General features: G+C 30.4%; 1 protein-coding gene across 1 annotated transcript; it reads left to right on the forward strand.

Annotated features, from left to right (window-relative positions):
- The first annotated feature begins 4,683 nt into the window (after nt 1-4,683).
- Nucleotides 4,684-22,470, forward strand: nac (GDP-fucose transporter nac). The gene is given in 8 exon segments (XM_067282958.1): nt 4,684-4,917; nt 4,986-5,046; nt 10,663-10,803; nt 15,383-15,499; nt 19,106-19,214; nt 21,112-21,125; nt 21,127-21,405; nt 21,474-22,470. Coding segments are annotated over 8 exon segments (1,032 nt in total). The 5' UTR covers nt 4,684-4,834; the 3' UTR covers nt 21,702-22,470.
- Nucleotides 22,471-23,800: the final 1,330 nt, after the last annotated feature.

Below are 23,800 nucleotides of genomic sequence, written 5' to 3' on the forward strand. Positions count from 1 at the left end.
AATTACAAAGAGCATGTACACATCAAGTTGGAACTTGTAAATTGCTCATGTATGTACTGTACGTACAATACACGTCATATATACATATACCCGTCGCTATAAACGCAGCAACATAAAATAGTATAAAAAAATGTAATACAACTATTCCTATTATCGGTATTTTCTTAATGTATAAAATTAGTGCAATGTGATTACATAATATTAAAAAAATACATTTATAATTACAATCAAAATTCAATTAATAATAATAATGCTTACTGTTGTTATTCCTTTGGGTGGGGGTCGCGAAATGTTAATTTTATTTATATTTACTATTTGGGGGATCGCGGAGCTAAGAAGGTTGAGAATCGCAGGGCTAGACCATAAAAAACTATACATCTTTTCTCACCAATATGCTTTCTTGACACTAAGGAGATCCTGTACCTACATGAAAAAAATATAAAAATAATGATGGAGACAGCAGTGAGACTGTTTTTCCAAGTCCGGTGCGGAACCAGATTTGTGGGCCTTCGAAAAAACTTTACGAAATTTTAAAAGCTTTACGAGTTTTCTGACTAGCAAAATCAGAAATAATAGAATCGAATCGAAATCGATGGAATCAGTATCACGTTCAATGGATAAAATGGCAAGGTTCATCAATCTCAGGTTGCTCATTGTCGATCTCAGGTAATTTTTCCTTAGCTCAGCTTGGAAAAGCTTCTCTCATAAGTTGCAACACTAACTCCGATCGTTAAGAAGATTCGGAGACCGATTTGTATATTAGGTACCGAATCCATCAATTTGTATCGATGAATAAAATTCAGAAGCTCCATTGGTCCATCTCGACAAATCAGGTTAAATTCCGAAGATACAGCAACGAAGTCTTGAAGCTGTTTTCGTTCAAGAGCAAATTTTTTTTCGTCGATTTCTTCCGGAGCGTTTTCAAGGTCTACTTCCGAAACAGGATCCTGCAAAATTACGGGCGTTAAGAAGGCGTATTTCTTTCGTTTGATGAATGATGCATTAGGTATTTTTTGTTTTGTTACGTAAACGGACTAAAATATTTTTGTGTAGTGGTTTATATAGTGTTTAACTAAATTACAGTTGAGTTGCTGGTTTTCCTGTGTAAGGGCTGTTTCACACTATGACCGACTGGTCCGACCCGACCGATCCTATAATCCAGGCCTGACCAACCCGTGGTCCGTCACGTTAAATTGTGTGGCCCGCTAAGCGATATTATAGGGGCTTATATCTATTAAAACTTTTGTTTCCCATTATGTGTATACCAAATAATTAAATAAATGAAAATTTGCGTGTGTCACTGTTAAAATGCGCAAGTGCGAGTACGAACTCTTGGTTTAATAATAAAATCATAATCATTTTGTGTTTTACTTTTTTAAAAGTATGTTTGCCTAAATTGTGGCCCACCGTAATATTACGCGTGATCAAAGTGGCCCGCGAAACAATTTGGGTTGGCCAGGCCTGCTATAATCGGTCCGACTAGTAATTAAAAGTACAGTAGAGCATCGATTATCCGACCCCGATTAACCGACTTATCGGTTAACCGACCGCGTTCTAGTCGGCAAATTCAAATGTCCGCTAGGGATGTGGCGCTACAATATTTGGTTGTCTTGGCTACTTTAATATTACTTTTGTCAGAGTCGTTAATCTACCGACTCTGCTTTTGTTAAATTTTTGCATGTTTTAGCTGGCAGCACTGGCTCGACCATGAAAGGGAGGCTAGTATTTAAACCAGGCCTAATACACTATACTAATAATGTATTTTTTCATAATTTTCGGTTATCCGACCAACCCCAGTCCCCAATTGAGTCGGATAATCGATGCTCTACTGTATTCACATTGAGTGCGATTATATGTCGGTGGCCGATTCGTAAGGACCAATCGGAACGGGTGTTAGAAATCGTTTTAAGTTTTTCTAATTTTTTAAAATATTTTTGTAATCTGCCTGATTAAACTTTGCGGATATGATCTTATTTCGTTTATAAATTCTCACGAAAAGTCTAAATAATACCATCTTTTCTCATTACGTCGATAATGTTTTTATTATATATGATTTTAATATATATGTGTTTCACATATATATTAAAATCATATGTGTTCCCATATAAAATTTAAGCAATTATGAAAGAAATAAAGTACAAGGAAAATTTTAAATAAATCAGAAATATATATACTGTAATGTAAAGTTATGTTTGATTCGATAGTTTTCATTTATCCAATGTCTGATTGGTTGTAGTTTCGAAGCTTTCATTGGCTGTAGCTCACCGACTACTCCGACCCGACTACAAATATTTTACGTTTTAAATCTGTCCGACTGGAACGGCCGACTGCTGTTGCCATGGCAACACGACTTGGAGTCGGACCAGTCGGTCATAGTGTGAAACAGCCCTAATAGGCAGGGCCGGATTTACATAAGGGCATTTGGGGCCTGTGCCCAGGGCCCCCACAAAACTAAAAAAAAAAATTATGTTTAAACAATTTTTTTTCTATTACCGCGACAGCCTAGTGTGGCCTAATCATGAGGGCAACAGGCAGAGAAAACCAAACCCGGGAAACAAACCTATGAAACATCGGAAAATTTCGGGAAGAAATTTCACATAGGTATTTTTCAGTTAAATTAAAATAATTAATTTTACACAATAAAATATATGTATGTTTACAATAACCTTATTTTTAAATGAAATTTACAACTTTCTAGTTCAAATCTAATTGAAAGTACAGTATTTTGTGTAAATTTTCTAAATCTTCAAATTTGCCTACTCTTAAAGGGGGGACCCCACCGAATTTGTGCCCAGGGCCCCTGGATTGGTAAATCCGGCCCTGCTAATAGGAGCTCGAGCAGCCAAATGCCAAATTTTGCTTTGTTCTGATTGCCGTGAAAAATTTTTCGGGCCTTTTTTCCCTGTGATTTTGGGGCCCCCATGGGCTTATCGCTTTCCAGGGGCTCGGTGCGGACCGCACCTACCGCACCCCCTAGCTACGCCACTAGTTTGCAGTGTCTAATGAAAAAAAAAAATACATATATATATAGCTTATTTGGCGATTTTTGCACTTTTCAATTACTTATATTTAGGCAATCGCATAATAGAGAATGATGAAATTTTGCACACTAAGAATACAATTATCTTTCGAACGAGATACACAGAATTACTTTAGACGTTTGGGGAACGAAGAAATCGACCCCCCAAATATCGACCGCGTTTCTTTATGCAATGCTCGAGAAGCGTTTTACAGCGAACACTCTGAAACCCGTTTCTAAATGCAGCACTGCAATGTAGCGAACCGTTTCTAAACGTATGCTGCAAGAGGTCGCTGCAGCAAAGATAAAGCAGCTTTTACGTCCGCTACACGTGTAAAGTAAAATGGACGCTTGTGTGTATAATACGATATTATGCTGTAAAAATAAAGAAGTAGAAGTGACTGTAGATAAAATATTAAGTAAAGATTAGGAAGGATTAAATTTTATAAAATGACTCTGAAAGTTATCTGAAGAATAAGAAAATACTATATTTTAAATATAATTATATATCTCCTATCTCTTTACTTCGTTCACATTTTCGGAAAGAGAAATGCTCAATTCTTCATATTTGTTTAGTTAAAAAACTACAATATTTAAATAAAGCACTACTTTCGGCCGTAACAGGAATTAAAAGATTGATTACGGCGTCCGTGTTTCGCTCGAGCGGAAAGCGTTTCTAAACTATGGGTGCATTCTTTAATAGAGGTCGTTCTGCGTCTCCGCTACTACGGGAGTGCGCTGCTGTTTGTAGGCATTTGAAATGACGGTGAAAGAGAAAGATGGCGGCGCCCGCACTATCGATAGTATCGTGATGAAGGAATCTATAATTCTAAAATTTGAGCTTTTAAAGGCAAAAGAAGGGTTTCAATTGTAAAATTTAGCATTAAAATGGATTATTTCTTAAAAAAGCATTCAAAATAGTCACGAAAAAAAAAATTAGAATACCGGCTACCATTCGAAAAAATTCGAAAAGACACTTACATCACGCGTACACTAACTTGCGCATTCACAACTTCTAAATTTTCATTTATAAAACCACATAATGGACCCAGAAACAAAACTATCTGAGCCATGGAGGACGCCATGTTGCTTTCCACCGTAAACTGCTGCTACAAGTGGCCGTTTTTGCCGTTCGACGGCGCGCACTCCCACCAGAATTTAGGAACGCGTTCCGCAGGAATTTTTAAACGGATGTCGCGCGCGCGGAGTTACGCAGAGGAATAAAAGAACGCACTCTATGATGCAGCAAGTTGCAGCAATAGCTGCTCGTGACGTCATTTTCGCTACACTCTCGTTGCATAAACGCGGCTGATTCCTATATATGCAGTCAGTCAGTGACATTTTTACTTGGCGGGTAGTGACTCTTCATAAGGATTTTTCGACGCTAGTGATAAAACTTACAAATTAATAGAATAACAATTCACAAAACTGTTAACTTATTTAAAAAATAAAATAAATATTTAGATTTATTATTGTTATTACTTTAATCGCTACCCATACATATAATACTGTAGTATTAATTTTATTTATTTTAAATTATTAAAATTAATATTAAATAATATTTTTGTGTAAAAATACGACAAAACTTTTATAAAATAAAAGTTTATTCTATTTTATTTTTTACTTTTATTATTTTATTTTACGATTTTTCCTCAATAGGGGCAGTGTGTTTGTTTTGATCGCTAACACGTGGACGTTACTGATTCAACAGTGAAAGAGATGTAGGCGTGGATCATGCCGATTCAATTTAAGCCGATTATTAGATAAATCACAGGATCGATTGGAGAATATAATTAAGATGGCAATAATTTTTATATGAAACGTACTAAGTATACAATAATGGATAGATCGTTGTTGTTTAAATATCTAACCATTGCCTCTGTAGTGGCTTTATATTGGTAATTTTTACGAATTATTTTTTATGATGATTCTTTATCATCAATTTATAAATTATTATATTTTTAAGGGTTATATCCATTTCTTTGGTGTTTTTAAACAAACATCTCCTTAGTGGACAAACAGTTAAGGTAAGTTTTCAACTGATTTTGTGAATAAGTGTTAGAAACAAACGGGTGGTTTTTAAATAATTATTATAAACACTAAAATACATGTTTCTAAATGCAATTGTAGTGTTTATATTAATGATTTTGCGCTGTTCTCCTCTCGTTTTTAAATTCGGTAAGATTTACCTTAAATTAAACTGTATATAGTTGTTGACTAGTTTTATTTGTATGACTGATATTGCGTTAAGAGAGATTGCAAAATTCTTATATTAATATTCTGTTATATAAAATACATTATTTATATTATATTAAGTAGATGTTATTTTTGATCAATGTGTATTTATCTATATATGTAGGAATTAACTAAAAGTAACTTCTATTTTACATTCTTACATGTAATTTAATAACTGATGTTTTCAAAGATATAGATAATTAGACATAAATTTGAATTAAATTTAATGGCAAATATCCAGATCTACTCCTTTATAAATAATAAGAATAGCTTTTACCGGTATTAGTATTTGATTTTTATGAATAAACTTTTGTAATTTTGTCTATGACTATGACCATGCTAGATCAATTCATATTGAACAGACATTGTAGAAATATAATAATAATTAAACTCTTATTATATTAAGAAATTAATGGATTCAATTGATACTATGTGCATATATTAAATGAAAGTGCGGTGAAAGTGTATATATCTAATTCTGCATTTGGTACTTATCAGTTAAAGCCTTGCATGTTGCATCATGTGCTATATTCCACAGTTATACTGTGTTCTATTTGGTCACCAGCTGTCGTACTATTTATGAAACAATAAAGGTAAATTGTATTAAGACTTCAAATGAGGGATTTAAAATGTGCAAAAATTAAAATCTAAGTAAGAATTATTTATTTCTAAATTTTAAAAATAAATTTTGTTTATGTAACAAAATTAATCAAATACACCTCAGAAGCCGAAACAATATATAACACGTAACTTATGCTGCTCACTCTTTTCCAGCAGGTAGTTTCTAAGAGAAAACTAATAATTCCAACTGCTGTAAAACATCGGGTTATAATATCTACAGAAAACTAATGTTTTTTGCAACCTCTTCATGTAAAAGAATATAAAAGTTCAGTTCAATTTCCAGATATTTGAAAATTTGAATCAGTTAAAAACCAATAAAAGCTTACTTAGCTTGGAAACATGTCCAAATTTAAATAAGGTTCTACAGGATTGCACCAAATATAAAATGCAAAGTAATAAATTAAATTATAAAAGTCTACTCATCTGTTCAGATATTTAAGCTGAGAAAAGCCTGCCAAGCTTGTGGCAGATTAGGCTGTCTTTACTATTAATACATTCTCCATTATTCTCTTGCTTATAAATCTTAATAGTTTCTGTTGTTTTAAGTTTTGATTTATCAAAAATTATCTTTAAGAGCTTAGCTGAAAACATTAGTTTTCTCATAGAAACCATCTGCTGGAAAAGAGTGAGAAGTGTAAGTTAATGTAACAAAATAACAAAAACTACTTAATTGTAAGTTTTTAGAATGATTGTTTTGGTTAAATTTTGAAATTAATTTCACTTTTTATGTTTTTAATAGTATACTTTAATATAACTAAATTAACAAAAAAGTACTTGTAACATTTAAGAAAATTTGTTGTTATTTTCAAACAAAATTTGATTAAAACTTATGACTCACGTACTAAGTACCCAGTGTGAATAATGTTTAAGTGACAAACATTTTCATTACCCCTTCTGGGCATTTCTTCAGGTCAATTCTTTTTAGCCACTTTTTTTTAGGCCATATTTTATAATAATTACTTAAAGATTAGATTAAATGTAGCACAAAATCCAATAGTTTAGATTTACCTTCATACATATTCATTCCCTCTCATAATTATGTGATAGATGTTTCTTAAAAATGACTAGTGTTTCAAAAATTTTTACACTCATTTAAGTACTGAAAAATCACTATAAGAAATTGAAGCAAATATGAACATGCATTACATTGCATATTAAGACAATAAATGATTCTTTTTATTATATTTAGTGAATTATAGGTGTATTTGAATATAAAGTTATTTGACATTTGCATGTGTTGGATGAAAGGCTATATGGTTGAATTCATGCATGAAGATAGGGTACGTGTGTATATTATACAAAACAGACTGAGTTCAACGTCAATTTAGATAAAGTGATCTTTTTTTGGCCTATTTAATAAATTTTACTATTGTATAAATGATCAAAATGATTTTTTAAAATGATTAAATTATGTAAAATGTTTTATTAACCTATTTAGTTGTTTTAATCGAACACTTTCTAAGTAACTTTTGTTTTCAACTTTTTAAAGTTCTGCATTGTAAATTAAAATTTTTAATTAGTTATAATTGTTAATTAGAAAACAATATCATTTTAGGATCACTGAATTATTGAGATTTAAAATAAGACATTTTATATAAAAATAACATTAATTTCTTGTTTTAAATTTTTAATATTTGAAGACAAAATTCACCCAAGTAGGGATCACCATTTATTAGTTCTGCGTTCTAGACAATACATTTTCGGCAACTGACCTTCCTTTCTAGGCTACTAGCTGCCAATGAGCTAAAAAGTCCTTTTAAAAACACAAAAATTTTAGCTTTTTGGAGGCTAGTAGCCTAGAAAGGAAGGTCGGTCACCGAAAATGCACTGTCTGGAACTCAGAACTAATAAATGGTGATCCCTACTTGGGCAAATTTTGTCTTCAAATATTAAAAATAGAAAGAGCCATCAGATGAAAAAATTACCAATTCTTATTTTTAAAATTAAATTCTTATTATATTAGCTTAATGTTCCTGAAAATTAGTAATAAAATGCTTCTGAAACAGTAACCACCTTAGTCCTCATATGATTAGTTCCAAACAGCAAATTTACAATTAGTGAATAAAGCTATTACTAAAAACAAAATTAAATCCTGTTATTAATTTGCAACTATAAAACCAAGTTTAATATGACTGAAAAGAGGGAAAAACAGTTTTTTTTAAATTTTATTAATAAATCCTGTAATCTGTTTACAAAAGTATAAATTTATTAAATTGTCTATTAATAAATTTATTGATTTTTATAAAATATTAATAAACTGGAAAAAATTTACATTTAAAATTTACAAGAAAATTCCTTAAAAATTTTTTACAGAAATTTAACAGATGAAAATGCAAGTCTTCTTCATTTTCCTTTATCCTTACATCCTTTTCACATCTCAAGAACAAACAGTCTTATGGCAGAGTCAACCTTCTGTAGACTCTTATCCACTTCAATAAATAAAACATGTAAAAAATTTTCTGTCGGCAATGGCTAAAATCGAATGTATATATATATTTCAGGCAGAGTGTTAGTGAAGCCTCTTCTATGTGGCTTACAGAATTGTTTGTTCTCAAAATCTGTTTGATTGATTTTGATTAAACTTTGCCATTTCCCATTAATTGCAATGAGGAATCCAAAAATGTAATAAAAAATAGGGTCGATGACTTTGTTTTTGAGCTGCCAATGAGCAAGGTCATAGCACAAGTGCGCACACAACAAAACGATATTGCACAAATTGTGTGTCTTTGTTGTGCAGTGTTTTATGGTTGCTAGCATGCTTCCTATGGTCTTATAGAATTGAGTTCATCCTCAAAATTTAATGGGTGAATTTTGATAAAACTTAGCCGTTTTCCATTAATTATGATAAGGAATCCAAAAATGTAGTGAGGGTCCTTTTAAATATAAAAAAAAATAGGAGTACATGACTTTGTCACTTTAATACATCTGTAGATTGAAAACAATGTCCATGCTCTCTGATATGACTGAGCATGCTTAATGGAATTTAGGCCTAAGGTTCAAAAAATAAAAACAGCATTGCAAGTTTCTAATGGAAAATGGGTGCAAGAAAAGGACCAAAACGCAAGTGCAATGATCATGTCTCTGTGTTGGCAAGTGCAAGGATCATGTCTCCCATGACAGGCAGGTACAAGGATAGCTTCTTCTATGCCTAACTATGCCTGACAGGTGTAGGGATCACTTTCTTTCTGGCTTTGTTTCAATTCTGTTGCAATATGACAAACTTATGTGATGTCCTAGTAACATTAATAAATCAGATATAAAAAACTGGCACATTTAAACTGGAACTATATACTAAACAAACAACTTGACATCTAAATGTGAATTCTAGCATAAAATGAACAAATAAAATTTAATGTTTATACGTTTTCAGCCGTCTTTCAGAGGCCCTCGTCATGAAAGAAAGAAAGATTTTTTGTGTTTCGTGCATTCTTTTTGAAATTATCTAACTTTCAAAGTTAGCTGAGTCCCAATTTTTAAACATTTAAACGATGTTCAATACAAAATCATTACGCTTACATCATATAAATTAATTATTTTTAAAATAAAGCTATAAATAAATTCATTATTATTATACTATGCTGCGATGTAAAAGTTAGTCCGATGTTTAAACATATAAATGATGTTCGATAAGGAAATTGTTTTCTTTACATTGTATAAAAATAAATAAACACACAAAAATTATTGTAATGCTTTGTGGCATTGTAAATACTACTTCCATGGTTGTGAAACCAGAATATAGTTGGAGTTAATGCAACCTCCCTTCATGCCTGCTATATAAATTTCAAGAGCCTCCAACGAACGTAAGTCGTGTCAGTCAAAAGCCCTGTGTAAAAGAGTAGTTCATCCCAACGTGGAGAAACCCTGGGTTCAGTAGCATATTGGGCTAGTGCAGTATTATACTTCCCCTTGGACACATATTTGTGGTCCTGTATTCTAGCCTCAAGTGACCTGTGTGTGGATCTGATGTATGTTATATGTCTATTAAAACGTTTGTCCTGCAATGGAATGCAATACACTCCTGGCGCTTTCTTGTCATTGGACCTGTCTTTTGCATTAGTTAAAAGCTGAAAAATGTTCCATTTTCTCTTATGTTAAGAGCAAGTTTAAATCTTTAGCGATTCTATTATAAATTTGTTGGAGGGACGGTTTGTAAAATATAACAACTCTATTGTGCTCTGCATCATTAACCCTTGTGTTGATGTTAGCTGTCCTAGATTGCTGGTTGGCAGCAAGCCAACATTAAATTTTATTTGTTCATTTTATGCTGGAATTTGCATTTAGGTGTTAAGTTGTTTGTTTAACATTAATAAAACTAGTAAATAGTCTGGATGATAGTTACATTTGAAATTTACAAGAAAATGCCTTAAAAAATTTTTAGTGGGTTAACAGAAGAAAACATGAGGCTTCTTCATTTTCTTCATCCTATGTTTTTTTCGTATTGTAAAAATTTTTAAAGGGTTGATTCAACTCAAGCTTTGAGACTCTCAACATCATCAAGTGTCTTTTTTATTTTCACTTCTCTGAAAATTGCACTTGTCTTGAACCACATTACTACTATTCAAACCTTCAAAATATAGTACAGTTTTAATTTTCAAATATTTTTAGTTGTCTTAAACCTTCTTCTTCAGAATAGAAAGAAACAAATTTCAGTTTATAAAGAAGAACGAAAGCTTTTTCTTTTTTTAAATTAAAATTTGAAATATAATATCTGAAATATTTTCTAATGTATTGGGTTAATTATTATTAAAATATGCATAATTTATATACTTTTTAATTAATAATTTCAGTTGGATGCACCATTGTTTATAACAGGATTTCAGTGTATAGTGACTGTGTTGCTATGTTTTCTATTTAATTATTTGGCCAAAATAGCACCAAATGTATTTACCTTTCCAGAAGTCAAGCTGGATTTTACATTGTTATATCAGGTAAAATTTAAGTCATTTGAATTTAAAAATTAATTACATAAGTAAATCACATACAACATTTTTATTTTTTTAAAATTGTTTTGTGTTTGTTTATTCATATTTAAATTTGTTATATTTGAAATTCCATTAGAATGTTATATTGTAAAGATAGAATGTAATTTAACACTTGAAGATGGCTTGTAGAGCAAGTTGAAAACATTTGTGATTATTAAACATTTTCCTTGGCAAGACAAGATGTATTTCATTTACATTACTGCTGAGGGTGTGTGTTTGAGTAATTACATAAGTTTAACATTAAAAGAAATCTAAATTATTATCCTTTTCTACAAACTTCATATATAAATCCAAAAACAGAAAACAGCAATAAACTTTATGGAAACAATTTTTATTGTAATAAAACATTTTCAATATGATTTATGTTTCATCTTCAATTCCATAAAAGTTTAAAGAATAAAATGTGTTCATTAATTCAAATTTAAATTCTAATCATTTTAAATACAAGCTCACGACAACTCTAATAAATTTTAAAATATATTTTTAATTAATTAATACAAACTAAAGGAAAACTAAAAACATTAAAAAATTAAAACACAAAAAATAATTAAAATTAAAAGAAATAAAACAAATATTAAATCAATGCTATTTAACTCTTTTACAAGAATTTTTCATGCCTGTTATTTTCAGTGGTATCACTCCTCTCAAGCTTAATAAAAAATTGAATTCTATTTCTGAAAACTTTATTTTTGTTAAAAAGATGTGTTACGTGATCTTTAAATTATTGCATTTTGATTGCAATGATTTAATGATCACATGACACATCTTTTGACATTTTTATGACACATTTTATATTTTATAATGACATTTCTATTATTATTTATATAAGAATAATGATAAAGCATTTTAAATTTTGTGATAAGCATTAGTCAAAGTTAACATATAACTTCGTCTATAATTTTTAATTACAATAGTAAAATCTTATAAGAATCATAGTAAACTAAAAAGTACTTATCACATTTGAAATATTTCAAATAAAAATTGGATGATATATATCTATATATTTTTAATTACTATTAAAATATTCATAATTTATATACTTTTATTAATAATTTCAGTTTGATGCATCATTGTTTATAACAGGATTTCTGTGTGTAGTGACATACAGAGCCTTTCAGAGAAAATGGACCTGGGACAACTAATATTTTAGAGACCCTTCAAATTGAATTTTTTCTACTCATTTTAATTTCTGTCGTATGGTTAGTTTTAAATTTCGTTCCACTGTTACCCATGCAAGAGATCCTCATTCTTTGCTTTTATGCCCTTTTTTGTTGGGGATGGGATTCAGAGATGGAGGAAGGGGTAACTTTTGAGTGTGGTTGTATGTTGTGATTGGCCAGAAGAACATCCCCTCCAGCCTGGGGTTGGTCAGGGTGATATACAGGGTGTCAATAAAGTTCATATGCAATTTTAAAAATTTATAACTTTATTAGTATTTGTGATAGAGAAATTATGTAGAATGTATTGGGAATAAGAGAATCTATACACTCAAACCTGTTTTTGTGCGATTTGTTTTGTGCAATTTTTTTTTATGCAGTATATGAATTTCAATCAAATTGGTATACCGCACAAAAAAAATTGTACAAGACAAATCGCACAAAAACAGGTTTGAGAGTATTTTTTATATTGTTTTATTGTATTTTATTAAGTTTCCACACGACCACGATACAAAGAGTAATATGATTTTGTAGTTCTTTAAAAATATTTGCCAATTGATTTACAGTAATGTCTGAAATGACATTAGTTATTTTAGCTTTCAAGTCTTCTAATGATCAAGGTTTGATTGCATACAACATGTCCCCATAAAAAACAATTGAATGAAGTCAAGTAGAATGTGGAGGCCAAGAAAATGGTCCACCTCTTCAAATCTTAATTTTACTTAAAACTAGGAACATTAAGCTTTCTAATACCTTTTACATATTTTTTCTATCACAAATACTAATAAAGTTATAAATTTTTTAAATTGCACATGGACTTTATGGACACCCTGTACTTCTGGCCAATCAGGGACTGGCTTATATCTCTCAATCCTCTCTGATTCTTCCTACAGAAATTTAGAATCTAATTTTATAAATGTTAAAATTTAGCAAATCGCTTTGCCTTTTCCTATATTTTTGTCTAACATATTGATTGCCAAGTTGAGGCCCCTAATTTTGTGTAGCTACCAATTGCAAATAATTTTTTTTAGAAAGTGAAATAAAATTTTGTGTAAACTTCATAAAATAATTAATAAAGATTTTTGTTAAAAGTATGGATCCAAACACCATAACAAAATATGGTTAGCACATAAATCTTATTTTAAGCACTTCAGTTGTGACAGGTTTTGACCAATTACAGAGTGAATTGACAGTGCTTTTGGCTATTCTGCTTGTGTAAAAAATTCACAGACCAGATGCATTCTTAGAAATGGGAAGTAAACATTGAGTAATGTTGTGCATTGGTCTGGTGATATTTCAAGGTGGTTGGCAATTTGGTGGCATTTTTTTCAATTTCATTTTTTTTACACTCTTTTTAATTTATTCAAGGTATGTTTGAATTTTTTTCCTAAAAACAGGACCAGGATCAGGCCTATGCAAACTAGAAAATTACAATTACGTAGGACTTGGATCTGAAAGGAGCTTGTAAATAAATTTATAAACTTTTATTTCTTTATGTTTGAGTTTAAAGGTTAGCAAGCAAAGTGAAACCAACGGGCTTTCAGAATTTAATTTATTATTTTCACCAACTATACAGTATGGACAAAAAAACAGGTATCAAATTGAATTGGTTGGATAATTATCTGTATTGGATCATATCAGCTGAATCCAGTATTGTAACATCTCTAGTATTAACCAGCTCCTGTTGGACTCAATATTGTCTTTATATTTTTTATTAATAATCTGCTATTGACAATTATTTTGAAGCAAGAACCATGTAGAGATACATGGCTCTTGTTTCTTTTGTGTTCCTTGAGACATGTAATGTATGAATACAGTTATTATTTTGAAAAATAACTCTGAATAAGGAAATGTGCAGGAATTCTCAGAATTAAACTTTGTCGTGCCATTTTGTGAAAAACATTCGAAACTTGCTAATGTAGAATGGTTTCTCAATTCTGACAATACCAGGTCAATACATATTTCCAATAATGTACTGTACATCCAATATTAAGTTGGAACTGAGATCATACTGCATCTCACAAATTTATTGGAATTAACCTTGTTTGATTTATTTCTGTTTCTGCTACTAAAGAAAGCTAGGAAGACAAGTGTTTTGCATTTGATTAGAAGGCAAGCACAGCTGTAATGATGACTTTTTGACATTATTTGGACAATGTCAAAAAGTTGTCATTATAGCTGTCCAAAAATGAATTACAGAAAGCATGCGATACATGGCAGTGGCATGGATGTGTAAAAGAAAAGTAGAATATTTCAAGCATGACAAATCCTCAGATGTAGATGATGACAATAATGAAAAACATAGCAGTATTTTATGAATTAAATAATCAACTCTTTTATATAGAATTAATATTATATAATATATCAAGTACAGTCGACTCCGCATAAGTCGACACCCGGATAACTTGACACTGTAGGTTAATTAGTCAGTTTTATGTGGTCCCAGCCGACTTACATAGACAATAATGTTTTTAATGTTAAAAAAACTCGGTTTACTCGACATTGTTTAACTCGTCACCACTGGATAAATCAACATACTTTTTCTGTTTCACACTTTTTAGACGTCTGATAAGTCGACTCCCCTCCTGAAAAAATGAGTTTACACCATACAATAAGCTGTGTGGTGTGAACTCAGTCGACTTATCAGAATTCTAAAAAGTGTGAAACAGAAAAAGTATGTTGATTTATCCAGTGGTGATGAGTTAAACGATGTTGAGTAAATCGAGTTTTTTAAGGTTAATAACATTAATGCCTATGTAAGTTAGCCAGGACCACAAAAAACTGACTACATAACCAAGGAGTGTCGAGTTATCTGGGTGTCGACTTATGCAGAGTCGACTGTATTTTGTTTTTTGATGTACATTAAAAAGTGTTAATATAAATATACTAGATGCTTGCTTTATGACTGCTTTTATAATTGCTATAAATTTACTATTGTAATATATGCTAGTGCTTCTCAAACTGTGCTCTGAAGACCAACACTGGACCATAATGAGATTTCAGTTAAAATTTCATAATTTTATATATTACATTAATAAAACTAATTAATTTTTTAATAATTAATAATAAGTAGAGCTTAAGTAGAGTAATAATTTTAGAGCTTAATTTTCTATATTTAAAATTAAATAAATGAATTACCGTATTTTACGGATTATAAGACGCACCTTAATTTTTAAGCAATTTTTTTAAAAAAATACCTATAAGACGCTACGGAGTATAAGACGCAGCTGAATTTTGGAGACAATTTTTCGAAGAAAAAAGTGCGTCTTATAGTCCGTAAAATACGGTATATTTTTAATAACAAAGACATTTTTGATATTACATAAATTGTCTTAAATGAATAATTAATTTAAAATTTGTGAATATAGATACTTCCAATGTCAGTGATATTTGTTATTATGATAACATTTAACAACATCTGTCTGAAATATGTTGGAGTTGCATTTTATTATGTTGGAAGATCTTTAACTACAGTTTTCAATGTGGTAAGTTGAATTTTATTGAATTTCAGTGAAGGTAAAAATTTTAATATCTAATTTACTCAAGCTACAGATATAAGGTTAATATGCCAAAAATATTGAAAAATAACAATAAAAATACTTTATTGGAGCAAAAATAGAAGAAAAAGGCTCAAACAATATTAGGCTTTTTTCTTCTATTTTTTCAAAAATCAATGAATTCTTCAGTCTCTGATGATGATTATACGGGAACTCTCTACTTACAAACATTCAACTCATTAACAATATGACTGTACATGGATTGTGAACTGTGCATGGATTCTGAAGTTCTCTTGCCACTTTTGGTATGGTGTTGAAGTCAGTCTTTGGCCAATAAAAATAACAAGTATTTAATAAATAATTAAAGTGGACTTATTTCTACTGTATATCATCATTTTTTGTTTTTGCACAAATTCTGAGGTTTTATTGCCAATTGTGAGGTTCGCAAGTAGTAGAAGTAATGGCATTTTTTGCTATTGTTTGCAATTTTTATAAGCTTTTATAATTAGTGCTTCAAAAATGCATCCAAAATGTAATAGTTAATCTAGAAGTGGAAATAAATACACGAAGTGTTGCTCTGTTACTGTGGAAACTAAAGTAAACATTATAAAACTAAGTGCATTAGGTGAAAATAAACCATATTTGAAACATATGCTACTAAACAGTAGGGAGAAGGTAAATGAGTATAGTGCATTCTATTAAGTACATTGAAGGATCAAACACTAACAATAAATGATTATTCTGTATACGAATGTACTTTCTAGATTAGTTTTCCACTTAGGACAAAATCTCTGGAACCTCCTAACCTGTTCATATGTAGGGGAACATCTGTATACTATACAAAAGCATTTCATCTTTTTTCTATTTTTACTTCAATAAAGCATTTTTATTGTGATTTTACAGAATATATTTCAATAAATAAATTATTCTTACTGTACTTAAGAAAGCAGCTTTTCTATATAGCAATGGTATTCAAACATTTTAACAGTGCAATCCATAGATTGAATACCGCTGCTCTATAGTAAAGCAGTGTTTCTCAGTGGAAGTGATATTGTTCTCCAAAGGGGAAAGTAGGTTATTGAGGAGTAAAAATTAATTTTAAGTGCAAAAAAAATTTTGGGAAACATACCAGACAGAATTTAATGTCAGACAAAAGATAATTATAATTGACATGTGTGACCAGAGGGTTGGCACCAGATCAGTGATATCTAGGTCAGGACTGACACCACTATCTTTTAAAGCTGATACAGAAACCTATGGCTGCTATTCCAATTGTGCACGAGAGGTTGCGTATGTGAACACTAGGAGTCCGGGATGGAGACAGACAACGTGCTCGAAAGAAGTACACACTTCAACTTATTTATAAAAGAAAAATACTTATTTATTTATATAAATTATTTACACAATTATTTATTTATTATTTACACCATATACACAGAACAACAGAGTTCTCTTTAGCTCCAAAGAGTGGCTAAAATCAGACAAAGCTATACAGCATAACATGATCGCATATTTAAGTTAATAAGTTCCTAGAGCTTACAATATTACACGTGATGTGAAATACCTTGATTGGAGCGTTGATTGTCGATGTTGTAGATCGAAGATTGTAGATGAACAAGTCCTGGATCGTGGAGAGAATTTGAGTTTGTTATGTCAGCTTGTCAGGTTCAGAGAATGGCAGAAACGGTCTGGAATGATAGTCAAGGGATTAGTGGAAGGGCGAACGAAAGGATTGGCGATGGAGTGCTCACAAAAGGATGTGGATTGGCAAACTCTCAGACCTTCTTGTCTTCAATTCAATCCTCTTATTTTGGGGGTCCTCTCCCTTTGGTTTTGGTGCCCTCTTTTTAGCCACATTACTTATTTTGACCAATGGTGAATATTTGTTGTTAGTTCCTGGTGACACATGACACATTCAATGAGTCCCCTGGGAAAGGATGTGACTCTGGGGAGAGAGATGCAATCATCCTCTAGTAATTAAATTGAAAAAATGTTTTTGCTGGGTTTTGAACTAATTTAACACTCAAAAGATGAAAAATTTTCTCTCAAAAATTTCATCAAGTCCGGTCTCTCACACATGTATTATAAGAGAAGTAAATAAATATTTAATTTTATTGTACATAAATAATAGTAAGTATAAAGTATGTTTTGTCTAAATTTTGCTAGAAAGCTATTAGAAAAAATATTGACTAAAAAAGAATGGTCCTTTAGGTGTTGATTTCTAAAGGTTGAAAAATACAGTAGTAAAAGAAATTTATATAGAGATAAATAACTTTACTGAAATATTCACATTTTCACTGATGCACTTGATAGCAATATGTGCAACAGTCAACAAATATGATGATGCACTATTTTAAAATCATACACTCAACATGATTTAAACAACTAATTGGGGAAAGGGGTATTCACTATTGCCAAAAGTCTGTTAAATCAAATGTGTTTTTAAAAAAAACACTGCATATTAATATTTTAATAACAAACATAAAATATGCAAGATGTTGTTTAAGTATAAATAAGTGTAAAATATATGTTATAAGTATGAAATAATATAATGTACTGTACATTGAGTAATTTATACTGACTGACTCATTGATTCAACCTTTTAGCATGCTCTATTCATGAATAAAAAAACTTTTTTTAATTTTTTCTATAAGATAAATTTTTCCTGTAAAATTGAGGATCAACTATATTTCAAAAAATACATGATTTGAAGAAAATTTTTTCTGCTTGGAAGTCACTATGTGAGATATTGTGACACAAAAGGGAATCGGTATTCTATTGGACCAAGATTATGTTTATTTACTTAAAAAATGTTGAATTTTCCTTGAATACTTACTCAGTTTTATCTCCTTTTGTTTAAATACATAATTTGAAAACCATTGTGTTAATAATTGAAATAATATAGGTTGATCTTGATTTTTCTGTTAGTATATATAATTAGTATTGAGTTATCAACACTACTTATATATACTAACATGTCAGAAACCAATTAATTATATGTATTGTGGACTGCTAGAAACTTAAATAACAGTCTACATTTAACATATGCTTAATTTATTTTTAATACCAACAGCACTTGAATTTTTACTAGAATTTGTTGCTAGGGTTAAATATAAGTAAAATGAGCTAAAATTGTACAGAATAGAGGGATCACTAACAACTACAATGTAGAAAATCCAAGCGAATGTGTATTCATGTTCATACAATGGCATCTGCAGCCATTCAGTTAAAACATCTAGCAGTTACAGGAAATTTCTTCTAATTGTGTTGAATTAGAAGGCAATTCATGTAACAGATTAAAAGACATCCCAGAAAATCAGTGCTATACCAGTTGATTATTAATTTTAATGGAAAGGCAATGACATTCTGTTATCTTTAAATGTTTATGAATGATAGTTACTTAATTAATTTATTTAAAGTTGTGGATGACAGTATTTATTCACATTTATTCTTATTAAATGTTTATATACTTTTATGTGCAGTTTAATATTTTTTTTATTTCAAACTCTATATGCATTACAAAGATAATTACTTTATTAAGTAATATGATAATAACATTAATTATAAAATATTTTCTAATTGATTTATGTTTAGATTTTGACATATTTATTATTGAACCAAAAAACTTCTGCAAAAGCAGTTATATGTTGCATCATTATCATCATTGGCTTTTTATTGGGAGTCGACCAAGAAGGAGTTGCAGGTATTAATATTTTAAATAAAAAATTTGTTTTAAATGAAATTACTTGAAATTGTATATATTTATATGTTTGTTCTATACAAGAATTGCAATAATTTGAAATGGATGTTAAAAATCACACAAACATGCAAACAAACAGATTTAATCAGTCCTTGAGTACTTTGACTTGTGTCATTGCAAACTTTTTCAGCAACATTGAGAATGGAATGAAACCAAAACTTTTAAATTTAAAAGAACATCCATTCCATAAATGCAGCAGATGGCAATTAGAAAGTTATTAAAAAGGAGATCAACTGACAAATTAATACAAAAGGATACATAAATAGAAAAAATAAATAATAATGATACAAGTAATAAAACAAATTATAAAGTGTTTCATAAGCAAACAGATAGAAAACAGTTGTAAAAAATGTATAAAAGGAATTACCAGATGGTTGGCCACACCCTATGTAAACAAATGGTTGCAAACATTTAGCCAATGTTCAGGAAAGAATAATGTAGAAGCATTGACTAACTATAACCATATATAAAGAGTGATTTCCAAGAAAAACATTAACATCCTCTTTGAATTAGCTCAGTTTTTATTTACTAATTATGAGTAATTACTGTTATGGTTCTTTATACTTCTTTATTACGTTTTCCATCCTTTTTCCCTTTTTTTTGCCTTTTCTTCTTGCATCTTCTCATCACCACCTCATGGCCTAAAACTCTCAGAAAAATCTGACTACAATTATTAAATATATACTCAGTCCTTGTTATTACTAATACACCTCCAGTAATATTTGTTCTATAATTATGCTAATTTTTATTATTAATAAAGGTTTTTTGAATTTATATTATAATCTTACTATGTGATTTTTTGTTACTTCAAAATAAGAGTAGAAGATTATGTAAATAATTTTCTATCAAATGTATTAATAGATAATTTATAGAACAGTCATTCAATGTTGTGACCTATTTAAGATTTATTTCAATAAGATCAAAACAGTTGTTAGTAGGGCCAATTTGTTACAAATCTGATATCTTTCTTTTTCATAATTTAGAGTAGCTTTCTTTCAGGACAGCATTTTTGACTCCATTGATTCATAGATGTCATTACAACTCAGTTTAATATGCTGTCTTTCCATAAGACCAGATGACAACTGTAAATCCTTAGTCAAAATTCCAACAAATATTATACGCATGTAAATGAGCATTTTTAAAGCTTTATTAGCTTCGTCTTTGGTCTTGTATAACATGCTGTTAAGAAATATCAGGGAGAGAAGAGAAGAGATTTTATTTACAACCTAGCTAGAGAGGTGGATGGAGTAGCCATTCCCCATGCCAATTGGACTGGCTACTCCAAGATTCCTACAAGATCACACACCAGTACCCATTGGAAAGGAGATTAGATGTACTGTACCTTACATTTGCATAAAATGCAACAGGCGGAAGCCAGCAGCTATCAAGATTGGATCCTGGCTTATCCATTTCACAGTCCACTGCCACACTTCTAGAACTAGATTTACAAGATGCCCTTCACCTCCAGATACAATCTAAAGATTTCGTATTGAATTTTTCTTCTTTTGGGCTTGCTTGTAATTTAACTTGTGTAAAATGTCTAGTTATGAGAATGATTTATGATTTTATTCTTTTATAACTTGGGGTAGCCTGTAATATACAAATCAAATATTGTTTTGAATCTATATGACTAGATGGTATAATTTACTTTGTAAAGCTACACACCAACCAATGCCAAATATTGTGGGGCTAGAAACTGCTATAATATTAATAATTTATAAGACAATTTGGCACTAGAGTTAGGCATTAGACACCATCTCTTGATAAATTTAATTGAATTTGAATTTATCTGTTAAGTGCATTTCTAAAATTAATACATTCAATAAAACTTTTTCTACAGGAACCTTGTCAATATTTTGGAGTTGCAGCAGGCATTATAGCAAGTTTCTCAGTTTCTTTATATTCCATTTATACAAAGAAAATGCTACCAGTTGTTGATGGAAGTATTTGGCTACTAACTTTTTATAATAATGTCAATGCCCTTGTATTATTTTCTTTCTTAATATTAATAACTGGAGAAGTCACAACTGTTATGAATTATGAAAAGCTGGATGATGCATTCTTTTGGTTATTAATGATTGTTGGTGGTATTTTTGGATTTGCTATTGGTTATGTTACTGGTCTTCAAATCAAGGTAGGTGCAATATATGGTTTATTAGAAATGTTTTAAATTAAACTAAATGTTTTCTTCTCTTTTCTCAGTTTACGTCACCACTCACACATAATATAAGTGGTACAGCAAAAGCTTGCTTTCAGACAGTTCTTGCAGTTATGTGGTTTCATGAACACAAGCCATTTCTTTGGTGGACTAGCAATATGGTTGTGTTGGGTGGATCAGCTGCATACACTCGTGTTCGACAGTTAGAGATGAAGATGGTTCACATGGAAAAAGAAATACATCCAAAAAATTTGGCTGACAGTAAAGTGTGATTCCATATCTCTAGTTTCATTAATGATATATTGGTAAATGGTTTATAATTAAGAGTTATGTTATTTTAATGTATAATCATAAAACTCTTCATTGCACTTTTGGAGCAGAATATTACAATGTAGAGAGTGGAATTGTAATATATTTACTTAATCAGTGTAATTGTTTCATATATGAGTAATATATTTTTTGTAAGAAACAAAGAAATTGATTTTACAAAAATATTATCCACCTTATCAGAATAGGGAATGCTGTTGTTATTGCAACCTTCCCTCTCTATCCAATTCATATGTGTATATCCTATATATAAAGACAATTCAGCATCAAAAAATAAGTGTAAAATGTAAAAAGTTTTTCTATTTGACAATTTAGAAATTACTTTTCAATTATCTAATATAGCTTTTCTTATGCTTTAACTAATTGTTTGGGTTATACAATATTGCAAAACTTTTAATACTTACATTTCGGTAGGATATATTTTTACATTTTATACCCTTTTTTTTTGATGCCATATAATTTCATTCAGCTTGATGTATTTATGAATCATCCTCTGTAAAAAATTTATTTTAGACTATATTTGTTAATGATTATAATATATCAGTATTTATTACATTATTATAAGTATTAACAGACATTCAAAATGTGTTATGAAAGTACATATTATGAACATAGCTAATTGCATCCCCTGTACTGTAAATATAATCAGTATTATAAAAATTCTGTATAAAATTCATTATATTTAAATAATAAAGATGTTAATAATCTTATCAATTACAGGGTAAAACAAAAAATAGCATTTGTTGACAATATTTTGAACAGTTCAAATAATTGGTACAGTACTAAGGCAAATTTTTTTGAATAATTTATTCTATTATTTCAATAATAAATGAAATTAATCAGATTAAAATTACTTTAATATTTAAAATTCAAATATACTTTAAATGTCTACAGCTTATAAAATATATAATGATACTTCATCACACAAGCAACCTTTAAAATCCAGTAATGCGTGTCTATACAAAAGCTAACGTTTTCAACCCCATCAGGCAAAGTTCATACGAGAATCCAAATACAAGTGGAACGGAACAAAAAAACCGAAGTGAATGTTATTCAAAGGATTTTAAAGGTTGCTTGTGTGATGAAGTACATTTCATCCAGTATTTGTTAAGTTCAGTTGTTATATATAATGATAGAAATTACATATAATGGGAACATACAGTCGAGTCTGCATAAGTCAACACCCAAGGGGAAGTAAAAATGTGTCGAGTTATCCGATATGACGACTAAAACAAAGTTGAAAATAAGCAGAAAACTACAATTACGAAAACACAGTACTGCTTATACAGTGTATACATGCAATGTATCTCTGGCACGAAAGTTAGTGTCTACTTTACGTAGGCTACCTCAGCGATTTCCATCGCTTTTTGTTTCAGTATCGTCCTGAAACAGGAAGATTCGATGAACGAATTTGCTTAAGCCAACGTACTGTACCAGAGCATCTTCGACATCTTTGTATGTCGACTTTCTCTGGCGTTATCCAGACAGCCGCAACGAAAATCCAAGAAAGTTTCTTAATTTCCTCTCTTTTCTTCATGTTGTTTTTGGAAGATTTTTTTGTTTTGCAAATTCGGCTTGCGAAATTTTATTACATTTAAATTCAGATACAAGTTCGTATTTTTCCTTCAGCGTAAGCGTTGTTAGCTTTTGGATACTCATTTCTAACAGAAATGTGAAACAGGTGCTACAAATAACGCATAACGTGAGAATTCTGTTACATTCATCGTTCCAATATTCTGTTACACCTATTAAATAGAATATCTTAAAAAGTATATTTATACAGTTGTAGGCATGGCTGTGTGCAGCATCCCGGGAGGGAGAAGTTACATGCTGTGAGACATGCGGGGGAAGCAGTCAAGTTAGCAGGGAGGGGAAATTAAGTGGAAAAATGTAGTGCGGAAGGTGCCGGACAGATGCTCACCGGATATAACATATGTATATTACGTAAAAGACCGAAGAGGAGCGAAAGCCCGAAACGCTTCTCTGTAAAGATTATGATTAAATAGAATGAATTTGCCAAGTGTCTATAAATTTACCAAGTCGT

The sequence above is a fragment of the Centruroides vittatus genome, unplaced genomic scaffold (genome assembly GCF_030686945.1).
Source record: "Centruroides vittatus isolate TY-2023 unplaced genomic scaffold, ASM3068694v2 contig_975, whole genome shotgun sequence".
NCBI classification, from domain to species: Eukaryota; Metazoa; Arthropoda; class Arachnida; order Scorpiones; family Buthidae; genus Centruroides; species Centruroides vittatus.